General features: G+C 39.7%; 2 protein-coding genes across 3 annotated transcripts in view; one reads left to right on the top strand and one right to left on the bottom strand.

The window, feature by feature from the left end:
* Window positions 1–451: 451 nt before the first annotated feature.
* On the bottom strand, window positions 452–14592 carry LOC308085110 (beta-galactosidase-1-like protein 2). Its single transcript, XM_080428187.1, has 18 exons — window positions 14423–14592; window positions 13286–13354; window positions 13096–13191; window positions 12515–12623; window positions 11831–11923; window positions 9942–10023; window positions 9593–9657; window positions 9133–9217; window positions 7784–7921; window positions 6747–6827; window positions 6496–6602; window positions 5292–5438; window positions 4841–4912; window positions 4507–4585; window positions 2898–2985; window positions 1743–1854; window positions 1460–1576; window positions 452–667 (listed from the first exon to the last, which is right to left on the bottom strand). Exons 1-18 carry the CDS (start codon window positions 14584–14586, stop codon window positions 557–559), a joined length of 1815 nt encoding a protein of 604 aa, XP_080284313.1. The 5' UTR covers window positions 14587–14592; the 3' UTR covers window positions 452–556.
* A 5682-nt stretch (window positions 14593–20274) lies between these two features.
* LOC308085069 (beta-galactosidase-1-like protein 2) overlaps window positions 20275–26712 on the top strand; it is a 75197-nt gene continuing 68759 nt past the window's right edge. For both annotated transcript variants that reach the window (XM_080428115.1, XM_080428114.1), the window contains exons 1-4: window positions 20275–20396; window positions 23600–23785; window positions 24910–24978; window positions 25793–25888. In XM_080428115.1, the coding sequence (XP_080284241.1) occupies window positions 20314–20396; window positions 23600–23785; window positions 24910–24978; window positions 25793–25888 (434 nt within the window). In that variant the 5' untranslated portion in view covers window positions 20275–20313. The remainder of the gene's footprint in view (window positions 20397–23599; window positions 23786–24909; window positions 24979–25792; window positions 25889–26712) is intronic.

The following is a 26712-nucleotide window of genomic DNA, read 5'->3' as shown; positions in this document are numbered from 1 at the left end:
GAATAATGATTATAGAGATACTGTGTACCGATTTGCATGATGTTTGGACAAAATCTGTAGGAGTAAAAAAAAAACGGCCTCCTGGTGGTGCTATAACAGGCCGATCTGAAGAATTCGGGGCAGAGGTTCTGCTCTGGCATCCAGGGAGTGTGTGTGCACAATTTCGCTGCCATCAACACAACGGTGCAGGAGATTAGCTACTCACAGACAGACGGATGGACGGACGGACGGACGGACATACAGGGTGCAAAACATAGTCTCTGCCACGCCTTCGGCCTGGCGGAGACAATAAAGCAATGTAATCAGTGTAAAAGTGAAATTAACACTGACATGGTCTTTGGAGATGTTTGGACTTTTAATTCAAGACACGTTTTATACATAGCTTACTGAGATGCACAGGTTAATAAATACATTAAACACATAACTATTTTGTAAATTTACATTAATCACAATGATGCACAGTCAATATCAAGCAAATTAAGTTATTGCTCCTTTCTTCCTCAGTGTTTGTATGAAGGCACTCTATAGAATAACATTGAGCTATGAAGGATTATTTTCACAGCAGTGTACAGAAGGGGAGTTTGTACACATCAGTTGTCCTTCCATGATCTGGATTTTCTGCAAATAGTATTTTCTCATTCGCCCTTTGTTCCTCAAACACAGTGATCTAGAACAAAAGAACAGGGGAAAGAAACAGTTCAGGGACAATTGCTGTGCATTTGCCATTGTGTGTGAGTGAATTACCCCAAACTTCCATACAGCCAGTAGTAGTGTAAGACAGGTCAGAATCTGGGAAAAATAGTATTGTCTGTGGAGTGTCACTGCACAGACAATACATGACCCACATGAGGAGACATTTCAGCACCTGGGACAGTGCCTAGTGAGGGAGGGGAGGTACTTTTCCCCGGGCTTGTGTGATTATTGGGGAATGGGGTAAAGTGATGTTAGCTGATAGGGCACCTAGCACTACTTCTGGGCCATAGAAGCTGTCAGTCTCTTCTCAGAGGATGCTCTCCCTGGTGGAAGAAAGCATGAGAAAGCATGGGGCGGCAAGCTCTACATTTCTTCTCTTGTTCATATTGAAACATGTGGACTGGAGTTTGACATGAATTAGTTAACTGCCTCTACAATACATAAGCATCAACAATACAGAGCAACGGTAAACGGATGTAAAAACAAATAAAGTGTCCATTACAGTCAGTGCTTCATGAGTGTCTCACCGTATCTCGTCATAAAACAAATAATAATAATATTTGTCAGTGCAATGCCAATCAAAAAAGTGTCCATTTGGTCAGTTTTGGTCAGTTTGTGGGTACCTGGGACCAGATGAATCTGCCAGTGCAACAAAAAAAAAACTTGTACCACGAACTTGTCAGACAACACTAGTGCTGGAATGCATTGTTATATGTACTACCAGTCCCCACGTTGAGTAACCACTCAAATATGTCACTCAGTATACCTGATTATCTCCATTTCTGAGCCAGGGTCCTGGGAGGTACAGGAATTGCTGGGGACCTATTGACCAATGGCGTCCCAGATTCTGCCCGTTGATAAAAACAGCCCCTTTACCCCAACCCTGTGGATGGGAGTACACAATAATGATCACTAGATTTTCTTGATTGTACATCTCTTTTCAAAACTTAATTCATAGATAATGATCATAGTTACAGAAATGAACCGATTGCAACAGTATGGCGATATGAATCTATTAAATCCAGAAGCAGATTGACTATTTGTCTCACAGGCAGTCTGATGAAGGTGTCTCTTGGAGGTCCATCTACCAAAAGCTTGGCCTGGAAAAACCCTGGGCAGGAAGAGTGATGGCTGACAGGCCTCCATTGTCCTGAACTTAATCTGAGAATAGAGGAGAACACCACATTTGAATCACCGAGTGCAGCTTTTACATTCCAAATTCAAGTTCCACCGTGCAAATATCTGCTAATGTCTGCCATATACAGTATGGAGAACACTATATTTCTCCTTTCTACTGCATATTATCTGAGATACATAATAAAATGGAGAGACCTGCAAATACACAAGGCACTATATTAAATTAATTAGTGAAGTGAAGGAGTGAGCAGGGTGATAGGCAACACAGGTCCTAGGACAGGAATTAAACTCTGGATGTTGCAGTTATCTAGGGCTAAGCATCTTATGGTGTAGCTGCAGCACACTATAATAAAAATGTCAATCATTCAATAAATATCTAGTCAGTACATTAATTGCTTAACACATCCACCGCCAGAGGTTAATCTCATAATGTACTCACCAGTGCCAAGGTGTTTTTGTTGTTTTTTTGTTTTTTTCATGTCGCCATAGATCTTGTTAAAATCCTTAAGATTGAGCCGTGAACGGTCTGTTTACATCCGCGAGATCTCCCTGTATCTCCCAGTGAAGATCGCGTGTCAAACGGGGCATCCATGTTTGAGTTAGAGCGGATTACGTTAAACAGTGAAATGCGAGGAGAAAAAACTACAGGAAGAGAATTGAGTTTCAGTTTCGTCTGTAGAATGGGAGCGGGCGTGATCGTCGAAACCGGATCCCAAATAATTCTATTTCCTGTCATCAAACCGGAAACGGAAGTGGATCAAAAAAATTCCGAAAGTGCACCCGGACCGCGCATGCGCGAAAAGACCGCAGCCCGTAGGACTACGGGCTCGGCGCTTAACCGTTGGATTTAACGGCCCGTAGAACTACGGGCCCGGCGGTAAAGGTGTTAAGACTCCAGGGCTCGATCTCCAAAGAGGGGTTCTTTAATGTATGTGGGAACCGATACATCAATACTGTAGCAACATACTGTAGGCATGTCAGATGTTGTTACATCAATTTTACGATATTAGTAACATATGCATGTTGTTAAAAGTTGATCAAATGAAAATGGATTGACTATAACTGACCTTTTTATGAAGCTTGGTTTCATATCTAAACAGTAGATAGTGAAGCCTTTCAGAGGAGCATGATTCAGGAAAATGTCCCCTACGAGCCCTGTCACAAAACAAGGAAAATGTGTTTAAAATTAATATTTAGTGAATTTAGTGAACAGCTTGATCCATTTGTAATTAGTTATTAACAATCCTGGATCAAACATAATTCACAAATACTTTTCTATGATTTGGAATCTGAATAGTAAAAGTGGGTTTTTGCTATATTGGTACAACATGTACTAGAATAATTAGACAATGACAAAATCTATTAAAAATGCTGCTCTATGATCTGAACATCTGAACAGTCCAGAAACGGTAAGTCCTGTGTCGTTCTGATCCTCCAAGTACGGTAAAGTGAATGCTAAGAACTATTGGCAAATTTGGGTGCTTAGCGGCTCAGCCAGTACAGACCACAGCATGCTCCTTGTGAGTGTGAGGACCTGGGTTTGAATCTGACCCCAGTCTTGTCTCACATATCGCTCCTATGTCACTGCCCTTAGTTTCCTGTCTCTCCATACTGACCTATCTAAAAAAATAAAAATAAAAAATCTTAACAATACTGTTCTAAGCTATATGCATAATATCTAACACAGACAAATGCATTGCTCCTATATGCACCTAGCCTGGGATCCAGACTGATTGCTACATTCTGCCTTTTGTTTTTCTCATGCAAAGTGACAAAAAGACAAACGTAGCAAATCAGTCTGGATTCCAGGCTAATATGTAGCCTGGTAAACCCTCCCTCCGGAAATCTCAATTCCATTTCATTTCAGGAGTGAGTCTGGCCTGATCCGCCTGTCTGCAATATTGGCTGTGCTGGAGTTGGGCGGGAGTAATACCGTTGACTGACAACCCCTTCAGCCAATGATAATTTTTCCCCTTCAGCCAATCAGCAGTTCACCAGTCTTAATGTGACGCGACGGGACTTTTGAGACAGCCATACCCAAAATGGGTTGCCTTATTCGGATAAAATGGTGTCACTGCCCGCCCCTACCGGTTCTCTAAATTTTTATTTTTAAATAGGCTTTGTCATGATTAATTGACCACATATATGAAGTTAAACAACTAAATTCTATCCAAACGATATCTTATAAGTAAATTCCGTGCCTCAAAATAGAAGTTAGAGAGCTTTTTGAAGTAAAAAAATAGCGGAGAATTGGCCGCACAAGAAAAAGATGGCTGCCGTTCGTGTTTTGGGCTCACTCGAACTCGCCACCTGATTGGCCAACGTAAGCTGTCAATCACAGAACAATGAGCGACGACGCTGATAGGCCCGGCCGTTTGGCATACAGAGCCAATATTGCAGAAAGGCGGATCATGCCAGACTCACTCCTGAAATGAAATGGAATTGAGATTTCCGGAGGGAGGGTTTACCAGGCTAGCTAATATGCACCTGTGAAGAGAAGTCAAATTTATGAAGCTCTTTTAAAAACACAATCTTTCAACAATGTGCTTTACCAAATGACAGAGTAAATGCAGATACACCAGGACAGAACAGACTAATGAACATTTTAGATTTTCCAAACATTATAGTAATGACATGTTATACAGCACATCGGACTGAAGCTTGTAGCCAGAAAACCTTTGCGCTGATGATCCAGTGCTTTTCCATAATTCACTCTTCCACAGTTCTCCACCAATATGGTCAAAGTTCTCTCTCCCTTAAGCATTAAAATACAGAAAACATGAGAATGTTATTGCGAGAGGAGCCTGCACTACAACTTTAATGATGACAGAACAGTTCTGAGAGCAATTGAAGAGTTTCAAAATGAACATTGACAGTGTAGATACATGAGAGGAAGATATTGAAAAGGGAAAGTAAATGAAACAAACAAACAAACTTTCATAAAGTAATGGGGCACTAGGCCTCCAGCATAGACATGAGGTAATAATTCAGACAAGAATAAACACAGTACCTTTCCATCAGGCAGTGCTATCTCATGAGTCTTGTAATCCAAGCTGCCAACAGATTGTCTGTCCACAAAAACCTAGAGGACAACATCAGTTAAACTAAAACATGAAGTCCTTAGTGACTTATAATTAGTTTGTGTGTGTGTGTGTGTGTGTGTGTGTGTGTGTGTCAGGGGCGCTGGAATGGAAAATGACATGGGGAAACAATTTTTTTCGTGTGGGTTTGTACTTTTTTTAATTTATTTTTTTACTTTATTTCGGTCAAATCTGTACAATTCGGCACAGAGGTGCGGGGGACTGGACTTTTTTTTTTCTCTCTGTTTTTTTCCCCGACAGGACTGAATGGGGGGGACACACTGTCTTTTAATTAAATAGGCGTAAACTGGTGTGTGTGTGTGTGTGTGTGTGTGTGTGTGTGTGTGTGTGTGTGTGTGTGTGTGTAATTCTGTCTTTTACCAAAGCTCTATCTCTGATGTTGTTCCTGGAGTTGAGGAGTCCTCCCCTGGTGATAGTGGTCTCATACAGGGTGTAGCCATATGACTGGCCGTTGCTATTGTTGACAGGAAGATTCTCCATGTTCACTGGCCTCTCTGACCAATATGGCTGGATGAAAAGGTAGAGCAGCTCAGTGTCTAATATTAATATTTTTGTCAATGCACAGACAGATATCAGAATGGGGTTTACTGGGCAACCACACAAAAACATATGCATGTGCAGAGTATAACTGAGTACGTAGGTACACGATAATACATCAACCAAATGATCACACATTCTTGTGAAAACAAGGTGGTGTGCTGACTTTAGTTTTAATACGGTCAATAGAACTGCTATATGTCAAACATCTATCCTATTATGTACAGTATCTGATGAGGTTTGACACATCTGTTCTGGGCCGTTGAGCCTTGCACCCTTGACTTGTAATGTTTGAATGAATGTATGCTTATCATTCTGTTGTTCTCATTGTGCACTGCACTTAACCCATTTTTGAGCAGCAGTTTTTTTTCCAGAAAACTTAGGTCAGGATTTAGAAGGCGTTTTTTGAATCGGCCTCAGGTCTAAATGGGTTAAGAACTGCAACAGTTTTATGTCTAAAATATAATTATAACATGTGTAATACATGTTGTCATGAACTGTGGTGTAGTCAGGGGATATCCCAGGTAAGTAAGCAGAAACAGAGGCAGGCTAATCTGGCATCACCAGGCTTTCCGCAGTACCAAGCCTTTCCATTCCATTCTACTGTTAACCAATTAAGTGCCATCTGGTCTCGAGCCCACCTATTCAACAACACTGCATCTGGTCATTTCCACACTATATGCACGCACAGTTGCAGTGGTGGAAAGTAACTAAGTACATTTACTTAAGTACTACTTCAGTACCAGTTTGAGGTAATGGGACATTCTGCATATGAGTACTTTTAATTGGTACTTTAAGTATATTTTGATGCCAATACTTTTGTACTTTTACTCAAGTACATTTTGAATTCCGAACAGAATATTTCTACATTGTGGTATCGATACTTTTACTTAAGTAAAACAAAAAATTGTACTTTTTCCACCACTACAGTCGCACACAGACCATTTCCGTATGCCCTGATTGTCTCTAGACTGGATCTGGCAGAGCCAATTGAACCCAGTGTAGTCTGTCTGTGTCTGTAGCTGACCTTGTCAGTGAAGTGCAGGCTGTCCCACAGGGACAGGTGTTGCAGAATGACAACAGGAGGGTAGGCTCTCCTTTCCTGGACAGAAGGAAGCTCAGGAAGAGGCTCAACTGGAACACAAGCATGGAAAATGAATTTTGCTCAGTGAGTATATATGATTGATCGATAGATAGATTGAGACAGACAGACAGACAGACATTTCCAAGATCGTTAGCTTTCCACTCTATAATTATTGTAGATGGGAGGCTCCTCACTGTGATATTGGCTGAATAAATTCCTCAAGAGCTGATATTTTGTAGTGTAGTCACCAGCCTCTGATAATGGAGCGTCATAATCTGAAACACACACACAAAAACATGTTACAATTTGTGTTAATTAAAACAGTGGTTCTCAAACTTCCAGGGACCCCCCAGAAGCAAAGATTTGAGTTACAAATGTCCACTTAAAATATATATATATTCTAGCTTGGAAATCTCCAAAACCACCCTCTCACTCAATTTGGCTAAATGATGTGATGTACTTTCTAAGCCTAGAAAAAAATCTCTCTTAGAGGAACCACTGAAGGCTTCTATGAATCATGGAGACCTTACATTGAATACTTTAATAAGCAGACCTCTCCAGATTAGAACGCTCTGGGGGCAGCAAGTGTAGCGGACAGTGGATTTCAGTGTCTCTCCCTTGGGTGTACATGACACAATGACAATGGCTGTGACCCATGATGTGACCCATGACCTTGCTTGTACTTTTAATTTTTTAGTGCTTAATTTCAGTTACGTCGTTGTTTTGTCTTTTCTGTTTATTTGTTGTTTTCTGTTTGGGGGGGATTGCATGTCGTGTTTTTGTTTGTCTTGTGATGTGTAGAAAAAAAGAAAAAATGGGGGTGACTTTATATGCAATGACTTTGTATGCAATGACTGTTGAATTATCCCCAATAAAAAAGTATTAAAAAAAAAAATATATATATATATATATATATATATATTCAAAGATTTGTACAAATGTTCATGAAAAATTGCAGCTCATAGCGCGGCACTCGTTCAGCTTGTATATCTGCTATTTTTGAATAGCCAAAGTATAAAAGGTGAACGTGGTTAAAATTATTGTGATGCCATATTAACACATTTTGCTGGGCACCCCCTGGAACCCCCCGAAGGACCCCTGGGGGTCCCCGGACCCTATTTTGAGAACCAGAAATATTGAATTAATAATCATGACGAACGACTTTGAACACATTTACACAAACAACACAATAATATTACAATAAAACCATTGTAGGGATATATCTACCTACCATAACTGCTGACCTGAGGCTTGTAGGTACCGACGTCCATTGCACCGTTCATAAAGCCAAAGCTCGTTCCACCATGGAACATGTAGAGATTGATGGAGACGCCTCTCTCTAGGATCTCTGTAACAACAGCTAACATGTCTGTCAGACAAGAGGCAGATATACATAATCCCTGATTTAGTAAACAATATAATACACAAAAGGGAATGCTATATACCTTGAGATATTGGCAGTGGTGTGCTGTGGTTGTAGGCATAAGGCAGAAGTCAGAGTGCTGTAGATCAGCGAAAAAGGCAGGAACTACAAGTAGCAGTGAATGAATGAAACACCAAACATGGGTGGGCAAGAAAAATAAATTACAGTTCTCTTCCCTGCCTGAACCAGTGGTGGATAATAACTAAGTATATGTACTCAAGTACTGTACTGTACTTAAGTACAATTTTTAGGTTATTTTACTGTACTGGAGTACTTCCAGTACTTCCCTAATTTTCAGTACTTTACTTCTACTCCACTACATGACAGACGACACAGAGGCAAATAATGTACTTTTACTCCACTACAATTATTTGAAAACTTTAGTTATTACTTTATAGATTTAGATTATTATGACAAAACATACATTAACCACTTCAGCCCTATGTCAGCCATTTGAAAATAGCAGATCTACAAGCTCACAATGCGTCGCGATGTGACGCATTGTGAGCTTGTAGATCTGCTATTTACAAGAGATTTTTATACATTTGAAAACTTTAAATGGGACATTCTGTATAATGAGTACTTTTACTTTTGGTACTTTAAGTACATTTTGATGCCAATACTTAAGTACTTTTACTCAAATACATTTTTAACAACAGACTTTTACCTGTAACAGAGTATTTCTATATTGCAGTATTGATACTTTTAGTTAAGTAAAAAATGTGAGTACTTTTTCCACCACTGTGGGTAAGACAAATAAATTAGGTTAGTCTTCCCTGCCTGAACATCCTCAAAGTGACTCTTCAGCAAGGCACTTAACCTCCAGCAGCTCCAGTGACTCTACACAGAGTGCCCAACACTTTGTCCGAGGTGCATCCAAATTGAACGAAACAGGGTCATTTTGAAAAGGACAATGCATGCTCAGCAAACACTTTCCCTAGATAATTGCCCCAGACATACATAGTGTAGAAGTATACTCCTGCTGGCCTGGACTTAAATCCCACCAGGGACAAACAAGTCTTCCGTGCATCCCCCATTTTACAGTACATTACGTTGTGTCTCCCTCTCTGTTTTCCTGGCGATCTGTCTCAATAAAGTAAAGAAAAAAACATCAGCTAAGGGAATGGGGCAGCCCTGCTCTGCACGAGTACACATACCCTCTGCATGGAAGACATGGTGGTGTTCTCCCCAAACGTCAAACCAGCCGGACCAATACTCCATCACCATGAGAGGTTTCTGGGGCTACATGAAACATGAGGTGGGAAAAAAAGTGAATATAAATTTAGGCTGGAGAGGTCCAGGGGATGAAATGAAACGAAAAATGAAGTAGGATGTCCTTGTGAAGTGCAAAAGGAACTTTGCACTTCACTACAAAACAAATGGTGCACATACTGTATACACACACAGAGGTTTACAAAGTGTGTGGTGTACATTTTCAGAAACAAGCAAACATGTATTGTAGGCTACTATGCTTTAATAACTTTTCCAAGCTCCACAATAGCCAGTGTATACAACAATAGCAGGAGTCTAAATTCATAGATTGCCAAAATAACAGTAATGAGTGCAAAGGTTAGACAGCTACTATCACCATGTAATAATAGACACTACAACACATACCTGCATATCAGCTAGGTATGGTATGGCTCCAAAGGACAGTCGCTGAAGGTTTATTGTTTTTAGAACTAAAATGAAGAAAACTAAAGTAAGGGACTAAGTAGAAGCATACTATATATACATATACATCAGGAACATTTAGTTTAGAGACGTGTAAAAGCATCAGCAGATATCAATACATTTCAAAAGTAGAGATGATTCTATGCACATGTTATCATCAAAAAATACCCTGTATATTACTATTAACTTAATTGCCTTTCAATAATGCACTTTACATTTGTTTCGGCAACAACCCTCCCCCTTTCTCTCCAAATAGTGGAGTCTTGTTTTGGAAGGATTAGGTTTTCAATACCTTCCTCCACTCCACCAAACCTCAAACCCTCCCAGTTGTCAGAAGTCAGCAGAAGCTCATTGATCCCTCTGGACTGTAGGCACTGCACACACACACACAGAGAGACAGAGAGACAGAGAGACAGAGAGAGACAGAGAGAGACAGAGAGAGACAGAGAGAGAGAGAGAGAGAGAGAGAGAGAGAGAGAGAGAGAGAGAGAGGCTTTAATTACCATATAAAATGAGTGTCATACGTCACAGCATCCATTTTTTACATTCTAAATTATCAATGAGGATTTCACTGTGAATTAGTAGCCATTTAAAAGACTTAAATCTCGCTTTAACCCATTCAATCCGGGAACGCATCTGTCCGTGTCATTTTTAGATTTCTTTGGCTATTCAAAAATAGCAGATATACAAGCTCGAGCTATCTGCTATTTTAGAAAAATCATGAACATTTGTGCAAATCTTTGAATGAATATATTTTCAGAACGAACATTTGTAAAATATTTTGTTCCAGGGACCTCCAGAAGCAAGCTATTTTTCAAAAATAGCAGATACAAGCTTGTAGCCCGGCACTCGGTGCCACGCTATGAGCTTGTATATCTGCAATTTTTTAATAGCCAAAGTAGAAAATAATGATTATAGCTTTGGCTTTTGATCCCGTCTGAGCGTTCTGTGGTCTATGTTTTATTTCACTGTCACTGACACTGCTGCGTCTTGTATTCTTTAGGGATACAGTATGCGTCTCCTTTTGTTGTTTATTTTAGTTTCTTATTTTACCGTGTGTTTTTTGCTGTAGTGTTTTAGCTTATTGTGTATTTAGCTTTTAGATTTTCTGTGCAGCACACTTTGGAAACCTTGAGTTGTAATATGTGCTATATAAATAAAGTGGATTGGATTGGATTGGATGCAAATGTGTTGAAACAATTTGTATTGCAAAAAGAAGGAGAGTCCAAGGAATTCTGGAATTCTAACAAAAGTTAACCATTTAAACCCTATATAATTTGTCAGGGCCAGGGGCCTCCCAGGCCTCTATCCTTGCCCGACTCTTTTTTACCTTGACACCAATCTCTTCGGCAACAATGTGAGCTTGTAGATCGCTATGATCACATGCCCTGAAAAAGGACGCTAGGGTAAAGTTGGTTAAATAATGCCTTTTTTTATCTAAGTTGCACCAGTCAGAACTCTCTGTGCCTTGACAATCATTCTCTTTGCATATGATATGTCTATAACACTTGACTCCAAAGAACACTCGGTTGTTGTTGTTCACAACTTTTTCTTCTTATTTTTCAACATAAAACCTGTTTAAATACAAAGATGGGTTCCTTCAGGGGATCTGAGCACATTCCAATCATCCTTTCTGGAAGAGTTTCACAAATATTGAGCGATAATCTGTTAAGGCATTATGCACATATTATTGGGTAGGTGATTTAGAAGCAAGTAAGAATAATGTGTTGCCAAATTATTCTTTTTTTACACCGTCCCTTACTTTGTTAGTCAACACCAATCTTAGAATATTCTATGTATTATAACTGTGCAATATTTCTAACCGGTATATGTGCAACATTATGCTGTACTGTATTTCACATGCATTATCTCATCACAGCATACTTCCAATACTCTTTTTATTTATTTATTTTGTAAATAAAAAGTGCTCACACTTTTTTAAACTTTCATCTTATGCGTTACCCCTCCTACATATTTTATAGCTTTCTCTTATCTTCCTGGATTCTACATAAATACATGTGTCTGAAGGCAATGCACCAAGTCAGATTCCTTGTACATACCAATAAACAAATTCTGAATCTCATGGAAAACTTCAAAATACATGCATTATACCGTAGAAACTGGAGTACTGCTTTGATTGTGACATTGTGTTATGTCAGGGAGGGAAGTAAATAAGCTTACGTCTTTTATTAAAGCCATGTATTTCTCATCTTTGGCAAATGAGCCATACTCATTCTCCACTTGAACGGCAATGATGGGTCCGCCTTCCTCAAACTGCAAAAACATAAGAACATTATGCAGCTAGTCAGACATAAGAACATTATGCAGCGAGAGAGAGAGAGAATGTCAGTGTTAATAATTTCACTTTTCCACTGATTATATTGCTTTATTGCCTTCTAGACTGAAAAAAGTGGCAGAGACAGATTACAGGATACAGATTTTGTCCAAACATCACGCAAATCGGTACACATTATCTCTAGTCATGTGATCAAGATGGATCTGTCCGATTTTTCACATTTCATCCTCATTGCCGAATTTCGAACATTGTTGGCCTACAATAACCTACCTGACGGAAACCTGTGCTGAGGAGCACTTTTTCTAGTCTCAAGTCTCTTCTGCTTCCGCTGAATAAAGTGCCCACACACACACACACACACACACACACACACACACACACACACACACACACACACACACACACACACACACACACACACACACACACACACACACACACACACACACACACACACACACACACACACACACACACACACACACACACACACACACACACACACACACACACACACACACACACTCTCTTTTCTCATTTTCAGACATTCCTGGACTATTTCAACTTACCATCAGAGGTTTTATAAGTGGGATGAGCTTGTCAAAATAAGAATTAACAGCAGTTACAAATCCAGGGTAAGTTGTCCGCAACTGCATGTTTTCATCTTGTAATAACCAACTGCAAAACAGAATAACAAAGAACACAAAAGATAACAGTTAAACAAATAATTGCTGGCTATCGTTCTAGAGTCCATTCGGTTCCATTTCTATAATCTCAGAGTAAATTACTCAGGATTTATTTTACACTGCATTACGCTTCTTTGATGTTGTATTCCCAAGGAAGTCAAGGAAAGAGTGGATCTTATGTCAATATATAACTATAGCACCTGTACATTATGTAACCTAGAGCAGTCGTTCTCAAACCTTTTCAGGTCAAGGACCCCCACATTAATATGCATTTGGCCGTCGACCCCCATCTGAAAATATTGTGTGCCAGGGAGTGGGACCCCCAATATTTGTATTGTTAAAATGTTTCAAAAAGTATTCAAAATGGTTCAAATGTGATTTTGCTGGGGACCCCCTGGAACCCCCTCAAGGACCCCTGGGGATCCCCGGGCCCCACTTTGAGAACCCATGATGACCTAGAGTACCTGGGCAGTCCACCTAAGTCCCACTCAGCACAGATGTATGGTCCAGGACGCAGAATGACCCACAGACCCAAGTCTGCTGCTAGACAGATATAGGCCCTGAAAGAGAGATAATGCAATAAATACTACAAAAAAAAAACCCCTGCAAATTCTGTGGTATTTAGCAATTTTACAGTGTGAGAACATAGCTTACTTTAGGTCCAACTGATCCTGAAAATTGAACACCCCTTTCTCAGGTTCATGCAGGTTCCATGGCACATATCTGAAAAGATCAAAAGTGTCTAACGGCATGCACATAATACTAAAACACAGATGCTGCGTGAGGCCAAACATGAAAAAAATAACATAGAGTCTGTATTACCACCTGGCAGGGGCGTAGCACCAAATTCTGGGCCCTGGGGACAAAGATTCACTATGGGCCCCCCTATGATTGTTTTTCTTTAAAAAAGACAATTTACCTTGGGCCCTAGTAACTCAGTCCCACTTACACCCCCCCTGTGACGCCCCTGCCACCTGGATTCAAACCCTCATTCCCACAAGAGAAACCAAACATCTATTGCTCTCGCCTGTTGGCAAAGGAGGCTTTTGGTCCTCAGGAAGGGCTACTCTGCTTGCTATCTTAATTTGAACTTTGGGACCTTGTGATGAATAAAAAAGGGTTTGCTATGGTTTTTAAAGCAATCAATAATCCAAGGTTTCAAAAACGCTGGTTAAATCAATACTTTTGCATCTGAGCTACGAGTGTGCATAGTCTGCTGCTCTTCCTGTGTAGGCCTATTCATGCCCACTAAAAAACAACAATGTTAGTCTGTTATTCTAGGTCATACAATCTGCAACTGGTGGCCCGGGGGCCAAAGTCATTAAGTGAAGGTGAGGGCCGCATGTGGCCGGGCCACATGCGGCCCTCACCTTCACTTTATGACTTTTTTATGTTCAAAGTATTTGTATTTAAGTTCATAAAGACAACTTAAGCATAACTAAATACATTTGAAATTAAATAAAAAGGTTGCTTTTCAGGATTCCAATTAAAAAATACCAAAAAAGTAATCCAATTCCAAAATAGCAAAAAAAAATGCAGATCTACAAGCTCAATACGCGTCGCTATGTGACCTGTTTTCAGCTTGTATATCAGCTATTTTTGCTACTTTTGTGTGACATACTAGAACGGCATTAATTTACGACAAAAAGTAATATGGAGAGGTTTCTGCCGGACAGCAACAATAGAACGTTGGCCCCCCTGGAGTGAGTGTGGAAATATAGCGGCCCTCTCCATCATCAAAGTTGCCCACCCCTGTTCTAGGTACAGTCAGGCTATAGCAGTGTCCCTTACGTTGTGAGAGTATTGAGGCCACAGGCCTTCATCTTCAGCAGCCGGTCCTCCCAGTAGGCTCTGGGGACACGGAAGTAGTGGATGGAGCCTCCCAGGATACGGAAAGGTTCTCCTTCCAGGGTGAACTGGGAGGAGTTGGCCCTCAGACCCTCCAAGTGGCTCATTCTCCTCACTTCACTAGGGATGTCTGGAAGGAAACAAAACGATGTTTAATAAGAACTTGTTTCTTTTATACCCCCCCCCCCTTCCCCCCGTATGTATGCTGAACACACATAATATGTGTGTCAACAAAATTTGGGCTGTTTCAGCACAGCCCAAATTTTGTTGATCAATAGCAGTGGTGGAAAGTAACAAAGTAGATTTACTTAAGTACTGTACTTAAGTACAATGTTGAGGTATTTGTACTTTACTTGAGTGTATCCAATTGAGAAGCACTACATTTATTTGAACACTTTAGTTACTAGTTACTTTGTAGATTTTGATTATTATTACAAAACATACATTACCCATTTCAGCCCTATATACATTTTTGGCCATTTGAAAATAGCAGATCTACAAGTTCAAAATTGTGAGCTTGTAGATCTGCTATTTTCAAAAGATTTTAAAATTAAAACACTTGAAATGGGACATTCTGCATAATGAGTACTTTTGCTTTTGGTACTTTAAGTACATTTTGATGCCAATACTTTTGTACTTTTACTCAAGTAAAATTGTTATTCCGGACTAATGTATGTTTTGTAATAATAATTAAAATCTGCAAAGTAACAAGTAGCTAAAGTTTTCAAATAATTGTAGTACAAAAAGTACAATATTTGCCTCTGAGATGTAGTGGAGTAGAAGTAAAAGTACTGAAAATTGGAAATACTCCAGTAAAGTAAAACACACCTCAAAACTTTACTGGAGTACAGTACTTGAGTAAATGTACTTAGTTACTTTACACCACTGGTTATACTGTCACAGATACTGAAGCTGTTGTGTAGCCTACACTAGACTAATTAACAATAAAAATACAATTAAAGACAACCTTACCAAATGTCAGCACGGAGGATGTCCCCAAACTGTCACAGAAAACCAACAGCGTCTGCAATACGGTCAATACTGTACAGTACCTTGGGTGGAGTTGAACTGGAGAACATTTGACCAGATGACCATCAGTCCTGGGATGGGAGGCCTAGAATAGCTTACCGTGAATAAGGGAAACTATTGTTGGTTTGGAACCACAACATAAAGGCACCCTCTGTGACTGTGTGTGTGACTGTGTGTGTGTGTGTGTGTGTGTGTGTGTGTGTGTGTGTGTGTGTGTGTGTGTGTGTGTGTGTGTGTGTGTGTGTTTCGTTTGTGTGTGTGCGAGCGCAGTGGTGTAAAAAGTAGGCCTACTCAATTTTTTTTACTTAAGTAAAAGTATCAATACTGCTATATAGAAATACTCTGTTACAAGTAAAAGTCCAGAATCCAAAATGTACTTGAGATGCGTTGTGAGCTTGTAGATCTGCTATTTTCAAATATCCTATGCATAAAATAGGGCTAAAGTTGTTAATGTATGTTTTGTAATAATAATTTATATTATCTATAGTAACAAGTAACTAAAGTTTTCAATTAATTGTAATGGAGTAAAAGTAAAATATTTGCCTCAGAGTTGTAGCCTACTAGTGGAGTAGAAGTATACTGAAAATTGGTAATACTCCACTAAGGTAAAAAATACCCCAGAAGCGAGTGTGTGTGTGTGTGTGTGTGTGTGTGTGTGTGTGTGTGTGTGTGTGTGTGTGTGTGTGTGTGTGTGTGTGTGTGTGCGTGAGAGAGAGAGCAAGGGAGGGAGAGAAAACAGAGTAACTAACCCTTCATTCAATTACATTTGAATAAATTGCTGTTGCTTGTCGCAAAGGTTTTATACCAAGTTTGATACCAATACTTTTGTACTTTTACTCAAGTATATTTTGCATTCCGGACTTTTACTTGTAACAGAGTATTTCTACGTTGCAGTATTGACACTTTTACTTCAGTAAAAATTGTGAGTACTTCATTCTTCCACCACTGCAAAGCAGCTTGTAGATCTGCCATTTTCTGAACAGGAGACCCTTACCAAACAGCACCCATACATTCAGCAGCATGATGTTTGATGTGTCTTTCTTTCCACCTTATTGCATTTATAACTCCATCAATAATATAAACATTGCATAATCCAGTGAATATCAATTCCTACCATGAGAAGCAGTAGTTGAAATGATTGACCCAACAGTTGTTGTGTTTGTTGTTGATGGAACCGTGGTGGTTTGGTTGGTGGACTCAACTGTAAAATAAAAAATAAAATAAAATAAATAAACATTGTTTTATGGCTCTTTGACTCAATTCTAGCTCTGGTCCATAGCGTTAGAAGTTGTTCTCCTTAACGCTATGTTACTTTCTACTTTCTAGCCGTTGCCCGCACACCTCCAGTAGCGCAGGCTGCGCAGCCTCTGGTCTTTAGTAAAAATGAAAAATACACTTTCGCTACTCACCAAAACAAAGACGGTTTTAAAATGTTGAAAGCCTACTTTCCTTAGTGGCCACACTCGTAGCCCCCCACCTCACGTCTAAAATACACTTTTTGGCCAGAAAAGAAAATATATAACCGGAAGGAAAAAATGTTTTAGTTACTCCACTGCGCCCCCTACAGATCTGGTCAATGGAATTTTTCTATTGACAACATTTCTTCCTTCCGGTGAAATATTTCCTTTTCTGGACAAAAAGTGTATTTTAGACGTGAGGTGGGGGGTACGAGTGTCCCCACTAAAGAAAGTAGGCTTTCAACATCTTAAACCCGTCTTTGATTTGGTGAGTAGCGAAAGTGTATTTTTTTATTTTTACTAAAGACGAGAGGCTGCGCAGCCTGCGCTAACGGGGGTGTGCGGGCAACTGCTTTAAAGCAACATAGCGTTAAGGAGAACTCCTTCTAACGCTAAAGGACCAGAGCTGATTCAATTCCAAATATCCCAAACCTTGTATTGTGTTTCTTACCCCGCCAAACACCATGCAACACCATTGATGTGTGCAGGAAAACACACGCCAAAGAAGTCAACATGGCTAGAGTTGGTTTATTGGTTGGGCTCCTGCCAAGCAAATACACGCTGCTGAAGCTGCACTGAAACTGGTGACCTGTAGAATTCTGTGGCTCCAGCTAGAGCCACCCTGAATAACCTCGCTCGCTCTGCAATGCAGATTGATGGATTGATTGATTGATTGATTGATTGATTGATTGATTGAGTATTTTATTAGACAGAAACAGCACTTTGTCTAAAAGGATAGAACCGGTCTTGTTTCCATTGGTATTCAATTCATCAACATATAAAATAGCACCATCACAATGTAAAAATAAATAAATACAAAATAAATAAAAAGGGGGGTGAGGGTAAAGAAAGGGGGGGGTTAAGGGAGAAGTGATAACTACCTCCCCCTTTGGCCTCCTGAAAGGTGAATTTTCAGGGATGTTTTAGGCCTAGGCTACAGGATCTTTTTCTGAACGGATATATATATATTAATCCTCCTTTTTTTTAAAGAATCCCTGGCCACATGACAAAGATTAAAACAAATCCCTGTCCACACATAAACGCAGAAACGCATTGATCAGCTTTCAATTTTATATCAGATTTTATATTTACATTTATTTTATATATGAGGCCAAATATACATTTTGAATCACATGTTAGGGCCCAATACTGCAATAGCTGCATTATCTTAATTGCATACGTGAACACAAATAAACGAAAACAACATTATTATGGCGCAGCTGCAGTACAAACAGATGAGTTTTTACTTCATCAATTCATTCCCTGGGCAGCCGGAACAGATCGTCCCAAAACACCCCGCCCCACGCACCTTTTGGGCAGGCCACCCGCGGCCGGTGAGAGGCTCCATGGTCGCTGGATTTTGACCCGGGGTGATTGTGTTTTAGGACGACAGACCCCGCATTCAACCCGTGTGCGCTACTCGGCGCAGAAAGAGGGTTTTCGTCACAGTATGGACTGATTGTAAAGCGCAGGGCTGCCAACATTGGACTGTCAGAATCCAGGAGATTTGGGGGGCTAGTGGCCATGACCCCACAAGCCACACCCTCACACAAACAACCCATACACACCAATATATAACATTGCATCATACAGTGCTTGTTATTAACTGTTCCACAGTCACAGACTCTTGACTGCATTACAATGATCAAAAACAGAGTCAACAGTAACAAAATAAACATTACAATATTTGGACAGTGAGAATCAAGGAATGATGGATACAATTTCATCCATTAAAAGAAGTAGGTCTAGAGAAATTGATTTGATGACTGATGAAGCAATGTAAGACCCATCTTTAATAATAACCATTCATTAGTTACTTAAAAGTTAATATCTCTGTATGATTGACCACACAGCCCAAGTGGGGGGTCTGGGGGTCCTACCCCAGAAACTTTGTAACATATTAATGTAATTTCCTGTGTTCTGGTGAATTTTGGGAGTCAATCCAGGAGATTGTCAGGAGACATGGTTGAAATCCAGGAGACTCCTGCAGGATCCAGGAGTGTTGGCAGCAGGATGATCATAGCATATTTTGGATGGTGTAACAAAAACCCTATTTATGATCTTGAAATGAATACATTGATGAGTGACAGTTTAGAGTTGCAATTGAGATTATTATGTAGGCTACCAATTAGAGTATAGACCTGCATGTGTGTGCTGCTGCAGTATGTTTGAATGTACGTTTAGATATAAAGCTATGGTGGGTCCTATACAGGAAAGTGTTGAAGTGGAAGCAATTAAGCAAAACGTTGAAATGCTGCAGACAATCAAGCTAACCTCTCCTATATGGATGTATAACTATTTCTGACAGAAAATGCACACTTTTTATAGTTTAAGATAGTCTTCCCTCAAAGTTCCAATGCAAACACAGCTCTGTTTACACTTTTATTTAATTCCTATTTATATTCAATATTTTTCCAATTATGTTTTCTCATGCCAATAAAGCGAGAGAGAGAGAGAGAGAGAGAGAGAGAGAGAGAGAGAGAGAGAGAGAGAGAGAGAGAGAGAGAGAGAGAGAGAGAGAGAGAGAGAGAGAGAGAGAGAGAGAGAGAGAGAGAGAGAGAGAGAGAGAGAGAGAGAGAGAGAGAGAGAGAGAGAGAGAGAGAGAGAGAGAGAGAGAGAGAGAGAGAGAAGACTGTAAATAGTCTTCTTAACCAGTGGTCTGAAACCAGCCTGCAGTTAATTGCTGCCACCTGTTGGATATTGTTATAATTACACCCTTCAGCTGCAGCACACTTCCAACCGCGCTTATGTCTGCTTTCAGTAAAGAAAGTATAATAAGTATTCATTCTACATTTTAGTCATGGCTGTGGTCAGCCTGACGACTAGGACTAATGCATAATAATAAGACCAACTTATAATATCCTTAGAATATTAACGTTATTTTAGTATTATTTACTGTTATATTAACTGCATTAGCTGCTGCTGTCACAATAGCCCTGGTTCAGAGCGTTAGTGAGTTAGAGGGAACTCACTAACGCTCTGCCTCTGAACCAGGGCTACTGTCACAACAACTTCGAAGGGTAACCGGAAGACTCGCCCCAAAACACGCTCGCGCCCATTCTTCTGCGGGGACCGCTCGCCCCCAGCGGTTCTTGTATTCTTGTATTTGTTTTACTGAGGATAAGGTTAGGTTTATGCATAGTTTTACTGAGATTAAGTTTAGGAATAAGGTTGGGTTTAGGCATAGTTTACTGAGGTTACGTTTAGGAATACAAGGTGGGAGGTGGCGACCGTTCGTAGGTCGTCGGATTTGCCCCCGGGGGGGCCACTGTGTTTTGGGGCGAGCGTATTGGTATCCGGACAGGGATCGTAACAACAACTTCAACTCGGGAAGCTTATCGAATATCGATGGTTGTTCGCTTGTCTTTAAAGCAAAGATATGCCATACTATGTTTTACCATCGCTGGGATCATCGGGTATCTGTTGACAAGGTAAGACAAACACGTGCAGCATCGCAAGGTTAACTTAATAAGAGAATACAAAGTTTTGCTCCTGACAGATGTAAACAACGCGTGTCAAAGCCCTCATTCACTGGGCTGTGGCTTACAGACATGCCTCAAGTATTAGCTACCACCCCCCAGTTTGCCCTGGAATGTCAGTTCCAAAGCCCGTACTTCTCCAAACATGTACAAATGCAAACTATAATGTGCCTACTCGCTTGCTCCAAATGTTAACTAGGTGTCCGGAGTATTTGTGTAATGTATTAGTGCATATTCTTCAATAAAGAAGGGTTTTAATCCCGTTTGTGGCCGATTCTGTCTGAAGTTCCCAATGGGTGGTAGTGACGGTGCGCATCCGGTGAAAGCCGGAATTACACTTAATGTAAAGAGGAAGTAAACGAGGGGGGAAAACTGGCGATCGGCCACAGCCCGGATTAAAACACTTCTTTATTGAATAATATGGACTAATACATTGCACAAACACGCCAGACACTGAGTTAACATTTGGGGCAAGCGGGTAAGCACCGGGGGCCGGGCCGTACAGGCTTTGCTGCTGACACTCGAGGGCAATCTGTGGGGGTGGTTGCTAAGACTCTCGTCAAAATCGATAAAATACATCTACGAGAGTCTTTATCTAAGGCTACAGACATGCCTCAAGTTGTGAGAAAGGACCCATGCTGCTGACAGATCAGCAGGACACTCAGTGGGTGGAAAAAATTACTCACTTTTGTACTTAAGTAAAAGTATCAATACTGGCTGGCTGCAATGTTACAAGTAAAAGTCCCAAATTCAAAATTTACCTGAGTAAAAGTACAAAATAAAGTATAAATTGTACAACATCGTTTGAAATGGCAGATCTTCAAGCTTTTTCCAAAAGGCCGAAATGTTTATGGGGCTGAAGTGTTTAATATTGTGTAATAATAATCCAAATCTACAAAGTAACTAGTAACTAAAGTTGTCAAATAATTGTAGTGGAGTAAAAAGTGCAATATTTGCCTCTGAGATGTAGTGGAGTAAAAATATTGAGACATTGAAAATACTCCAGTTAAGTCAAAATACCTCATAATTGTACTTAAGTACAATACTTGAGTACATATACTTAGTTACTTTACACCACTGGCACTGAGGACACTGAGCCTCCGCTTGACCCCATTGACATGGACATTGGACACGACCAGACACGTGTCATTGTAACATAATAGAGTGATTGTACTCTCAGACAGTCCATCCTTCATTCATATCACGTTATGCCAATTCAAAATGTAAGCCTTGATTCAAGTAATAATACTTTCAGTGGTATTCAAATCAATGTGTGTGTATATGAAGCAGTGGTGTAAAGTAACTAAATACATGTACTCAAATACTGTACTTAAATGCAAATTTTACTTTACTGGAGTATATCCAATAGTCTATACTTTTACTTTTACTCCACTACATATCAGAGGCAAATATTGTACTTTTACTCCACTACAATTATTTGAAAACTTTAGTTACTAGTTTGCAGATATACATTATTACATTATAAAACATACATTAACCACTCTAGCCCTAGGCCTAGTTTATACCTAGGCTATTTGAAAATAGCAGATCTACAAGCTCACGACGCGTTGTGAGCTTGTAGATCTGCTATTTTCAAACAGTTTAGTACAGGGGTCTTCAACCTTTTCAGGCCAGGGACCCCCAAACTGATGGGGAGATGGAGCAGGGACCCCCTACCCTACGAGGCTACCACATACATTGTATATTTATGTATACAATTGTGTTTTATATTGCCTGCTCCTACGCACCTGCCCCAGTAGGTGTGCAAAATAAAAATTCTCTACAAAATATGTATAAACATACCATGTTATTGTGCATTGTGCCTCCATTTATCTGTTTGCTATGGATTCATGTTATGTTTAAAGACAATTAGACATTTTGGGTAAAAAAAGGTAAAAAAAAAGGAAAAACAAAATCAAACAAAAATATTGTTTAATCAAACAACAATTTCGCGGACCCCCTGCAGTACCTCCGCGGACCCCCTAGGGGTCACGGACCCCCTGTTGAAGACCTCTGGTTTAGTACATTTACTTTTGGTGATTTAAGTATATTTTGATACCAATACTTTTGTACTTTTATTTTTAATTCCGGACTTTTACTTGTAACAGAGTCTACTTCTACATTGCAGTATTGATACTTTTACTTAAGTAAAACATTTGAGTACTTTTTCCACCACTGACACGAAGACCATTTAACTAGCATCTGTTATAGGCCATAAGGAATGAGGAGTGCTAGAGGTGAGGTATTCAGAAAAGGTGCATTTCATTGTGATAGAAAGTTCTTTGACCACTAGGGTTCTGACTTCTGACTGCAAGTGGGACTTTTGTGGGACTATTCTACAGCTTGGGTGGGAGCCACTCTTGGGGGTTGGCCAGGGTGTTTTAGGGTAGCTGTTCTCAAAGTGCGGCCCGGGAAACCCCAGGGGTCCTTGAAGGGGTTTCAGGGGCCCCAGCAAAATGAGTTAACATAGCATCAGTCTGTACATGAACTGGACATTAACTTATTTCTCTAACATTAGACAGTTACAGTTTTTTTTTAATGTACCCCATGAGCCATGGCAAATCACATCAGTTTGAAGGTCTCAATTGATGTTTGTTGTTGTGAGAATGATCTGGATATACGAAAGGTCTACATAACTATATTAAACAGTCTGGTAATGCACAGTATGTGTTATTGTTTAACAATAAGGACTTCTACACAGAGACTGGGATTATGATGACTACGAAAGGACAGAGAAATGTGGACTGAATGAAAAGCACTGGAATGTATAATGTTTTCTTTTCTTTAATGCCAATTAGGGCATTCACAGAATAGTCGAATATTCGAATATTCGAATATCAAACCGACTATTCGACTATCAAACCACTATTCGACTATTCTATTTTTTTTAGATTTTCTTTTTTTAGATTTTCTTTTTTTTAGTGGCTTTTCTAGAGCAGACACGCAGCTGTGAGCTCTGGTGTGACGTCAACTCGCATTCCTTGAGTCGAGTCATCAATGTAATTGAAAAAAAACTTTAATTTTTTTATTTTTTATAATCAAACCGAATAATCGACTATTCGAATACTTTTGGGTCGAATAATTCGAATACCATAAATCACTATTCGTTAATGCCCTAATGCCAATCCTCAAATAATAAAAATGCCCCCCTCCAGACACCGTCCTGAAGTGAGGAGAATGAGCCACCTGGAGGGTCTGAGGGCCAACTCCTCCCAGTTCACCCTGGAAGGAGAACCTTTCCGCATCCTGGGAGGCTCCATCCACTACTTCCGTGTCCCCAGAGCCTACTGGGAGGACCGGCTGCTGAAGATGAAGGCCTGTGGCCTCAATACTCTCACAACGTAAGGGACGCTGCTGTACCTTAGTCCAGTAAGGCTCGGGAAAGCATCTGTCATTTTACATTTGAACCACTTTAACCATTATGTTATACTTTGGCTATTCAAAAATAGCAGATATACAAGCTCGTAGTGTGGCACTGAGTGCCGCGCTACAAGCTTGTAGATCTGCTATTTATGTTTTTGGAAAATCGTGAAAATGTGCACATCTTCTAATATATATATAGCCTACATATTTTTGAAGCGAACATTTTTAACTCAAATCTTTTGCTTCTGGGGATTCAAAAAATGTTCTAAATCCTAACAGTTTAAAAAAAACAAAAACGTATGTTGCTATATATCAGTGGTTCTCAAACTTCTTTCATGTCAAGGACCACCAAAATGATATGTATTTGTCATATCCCCCCCCATTTCAAAATCTTTTGTTCCAGGGACCCCCAGAAGCAAAGATTTGAGTTAAAAATGTATATATATTTTCAAAGATTTGCACACATTTTCACGATTATTTTTTTCTCCAAACAATAGCAGATCTACAAGCTCGTATGAGCTTGTAGATCTGCTATTTGTTGAATAGCCAAAGAAATCTTAAAGTGACACAGATGCGTTCCCGGTCTTAATGGGTTAAGGCTGGTGACTGCAGCTTTTTCCATTTAACGAACCAGACTGTGGTGGTCTGCCATAGTCTTAATTTGTCCAGCCATTGTCTCATAACAAACCAAAGTAATTTAATGTTTTAATGCAGCAAAGCAGCCTCTCTAGCCTTCTGTATGAAATGCTTTACCGTTTTATGCCAGATTCAAAACAGCAGCGTTTGAGATGTTAATTAAACAATGTCCTGAGATTCCCCATCCAGTTATAAGTACAGAACTGTAGGTCTATCTTCATTTTGCTCTCAAAGTGCAGCAGAGTTATGCATTTGACTTTTAGCAACATCTTCTCCCAGGGAGGATACCCACTGACCACAAGGTCAATTTCACCCCAAAATATACGTCTACTTTATACGTTTATAATATAATTATTAGGTTTAAAATGCGGGAAGAACAAATCACATGCTTAAGAAGTATGTACAAATGTTTCTTCTAAGGGCCGCTAGGCCATCCATCATTAAATGTCTTTTTTTCTTCTTCCAGATATGTGCCATGGAACCTGCATGAGCCTGAGAGAGGGGTGTTTAACTTCCAGGGACAACTGGATTTAGAGTAAGAAATGATGGCACGCTTGTAGACAGTGGTGTAAAGTAACTAAGTACATTTACTCAAGTACTGTACTTAAGTACAATTTTGAGGTACTTTTACTTTACTGGAGTATTTCCAATTGTCTATACTTTTACTTGTACTCCACTACATCTCAGAGGCAAATATTGTACATTTACTCCACTACAATTATTTGAACATTTTAGTTGCTAGTTACTTTGCGGATATAAATTATTACTTTATAAAACATACATTAACCACTTTAGCCCTAGTTTATACCTAGGCTATTTGAAAATAGCCGATCTACAAGCTCACAACGCGTCGCATCGTGACACGTTGTGAGCTTGTAGATCTGCTATTTTTAAACATTATAGTACTTTTACTGTGAGTACAGTACATTAAGTACATTTTGATATCAATACTTTTGTACTTTTACTCAAGTGAATTTCTAATTCCAGACTTCCTTTTACTTGTAACAGAGTTCTACATTGCAGTATTGATACTTTTACTACTTATTTGTTTTATTAAATGGTCTGCTATTATTCCCTTTGAAACCACTCTACACTTTAGACTGTCAGTGTTTCTTACAGTAAATCTATCTATATTGATTAAACAAAACTAACAGAACTGCTAGATATTAAACTATTGTGCCCTGTTTAACGAGGAATGGATGTCAATTCACACATTCAGTGTATGTGTGTATTGTAAATTTCCCCCAGTACCTGAAAGAAAAAATAACAGATTTCTTTCCTATACTATAGACATTTAAAACACATTGTAGAGTGTGACTTGACTGCAACATGTCTGCCATCTCTTATAGAGCCTACCTCAGCGTAGCAGCGAAGCTGGGTCTTTGGGTTCTTCTGCGTCCAGGACCCTACATCTGTGCTGAATGGGATTTGGGGGGACTGCCAAGGTAAAAGCACCAGTATAAACGTTTATTTTATCATCTGAATTTGTAATTTGGTATGATTTTAAAATGTGCATTTGTTTGGAAACGGGAAATTATTATGCTATAATTGCTGTACTTGTAATTGTCCTATTGTTTGGGCAAAATCGGTAGTGGTACAGAGTGCCAAACCACAAATGAACAAAAACTAATTTTCAGTGTATTTATAGACCATCAGTCTTATAACTATAATCATATTAACAGCATCATGTGCAAACTTGCTCCATAGAATGCATGGCGTGCAGGGAGGCGGGCATGACAATGCCTCCAAATCACTGCAATCACTGCTGCCATGATCACTGGAAAGTGAGCGTGATACCCCTTATAAATTGTGAATTTTTGCAATCAGACTCATTTGTGTAGAAAGGTTCCAAATGTATGCATAATTAGTTTACCTAAAAGCTATATAGCAACAATAGTTCATTTTTTTTCTTATTTGCACAGGTTTAGGGGCGGCAAAAGCCGCTCAATCTTTTTGTGAATTCACCCATCAGAGTTAACCACTAAAACCCTGTACTATGCTTCATTGACCGGGGTCCCAAAGCGCTCTGTACTTAGCCCCTCCTTTTTTGCCCCTCTGCAGCAAATTGAATTGAATCAGATTGGTAGAGGAATAGACGGAAGGTAGAGAGACAGATTTTCTTGAATTGAATTGATATTTTTGGAAAAGTTCTTCCTTCAGGGAAAGTGTGGTTGACATTGATCATGTCTGATAATAATGATCAAAAAGTTGTTTTTCTTGGTGCAGAAAGAGCGACTGGAGGGCCTCGCGTCTCCTGATGATAGTTATG

Source organism: Gymnoscopelus braueri (genome assembly GCF_963280865.1).
Source record: "Gymnoscopelus braueri genome assembly, chromosome: 5".
In the NCBI taxonomy this organism is placed as follows: Eukaryota; Metazoa; Chordata; class Actinopteri; order Myctophiformes; family Myctophidae; genus Gymnoscopelus; species Gymnoscopelus braueri.
This window is presented reverse-complemented; position numbering and strand designations above follow the sequence as displayed.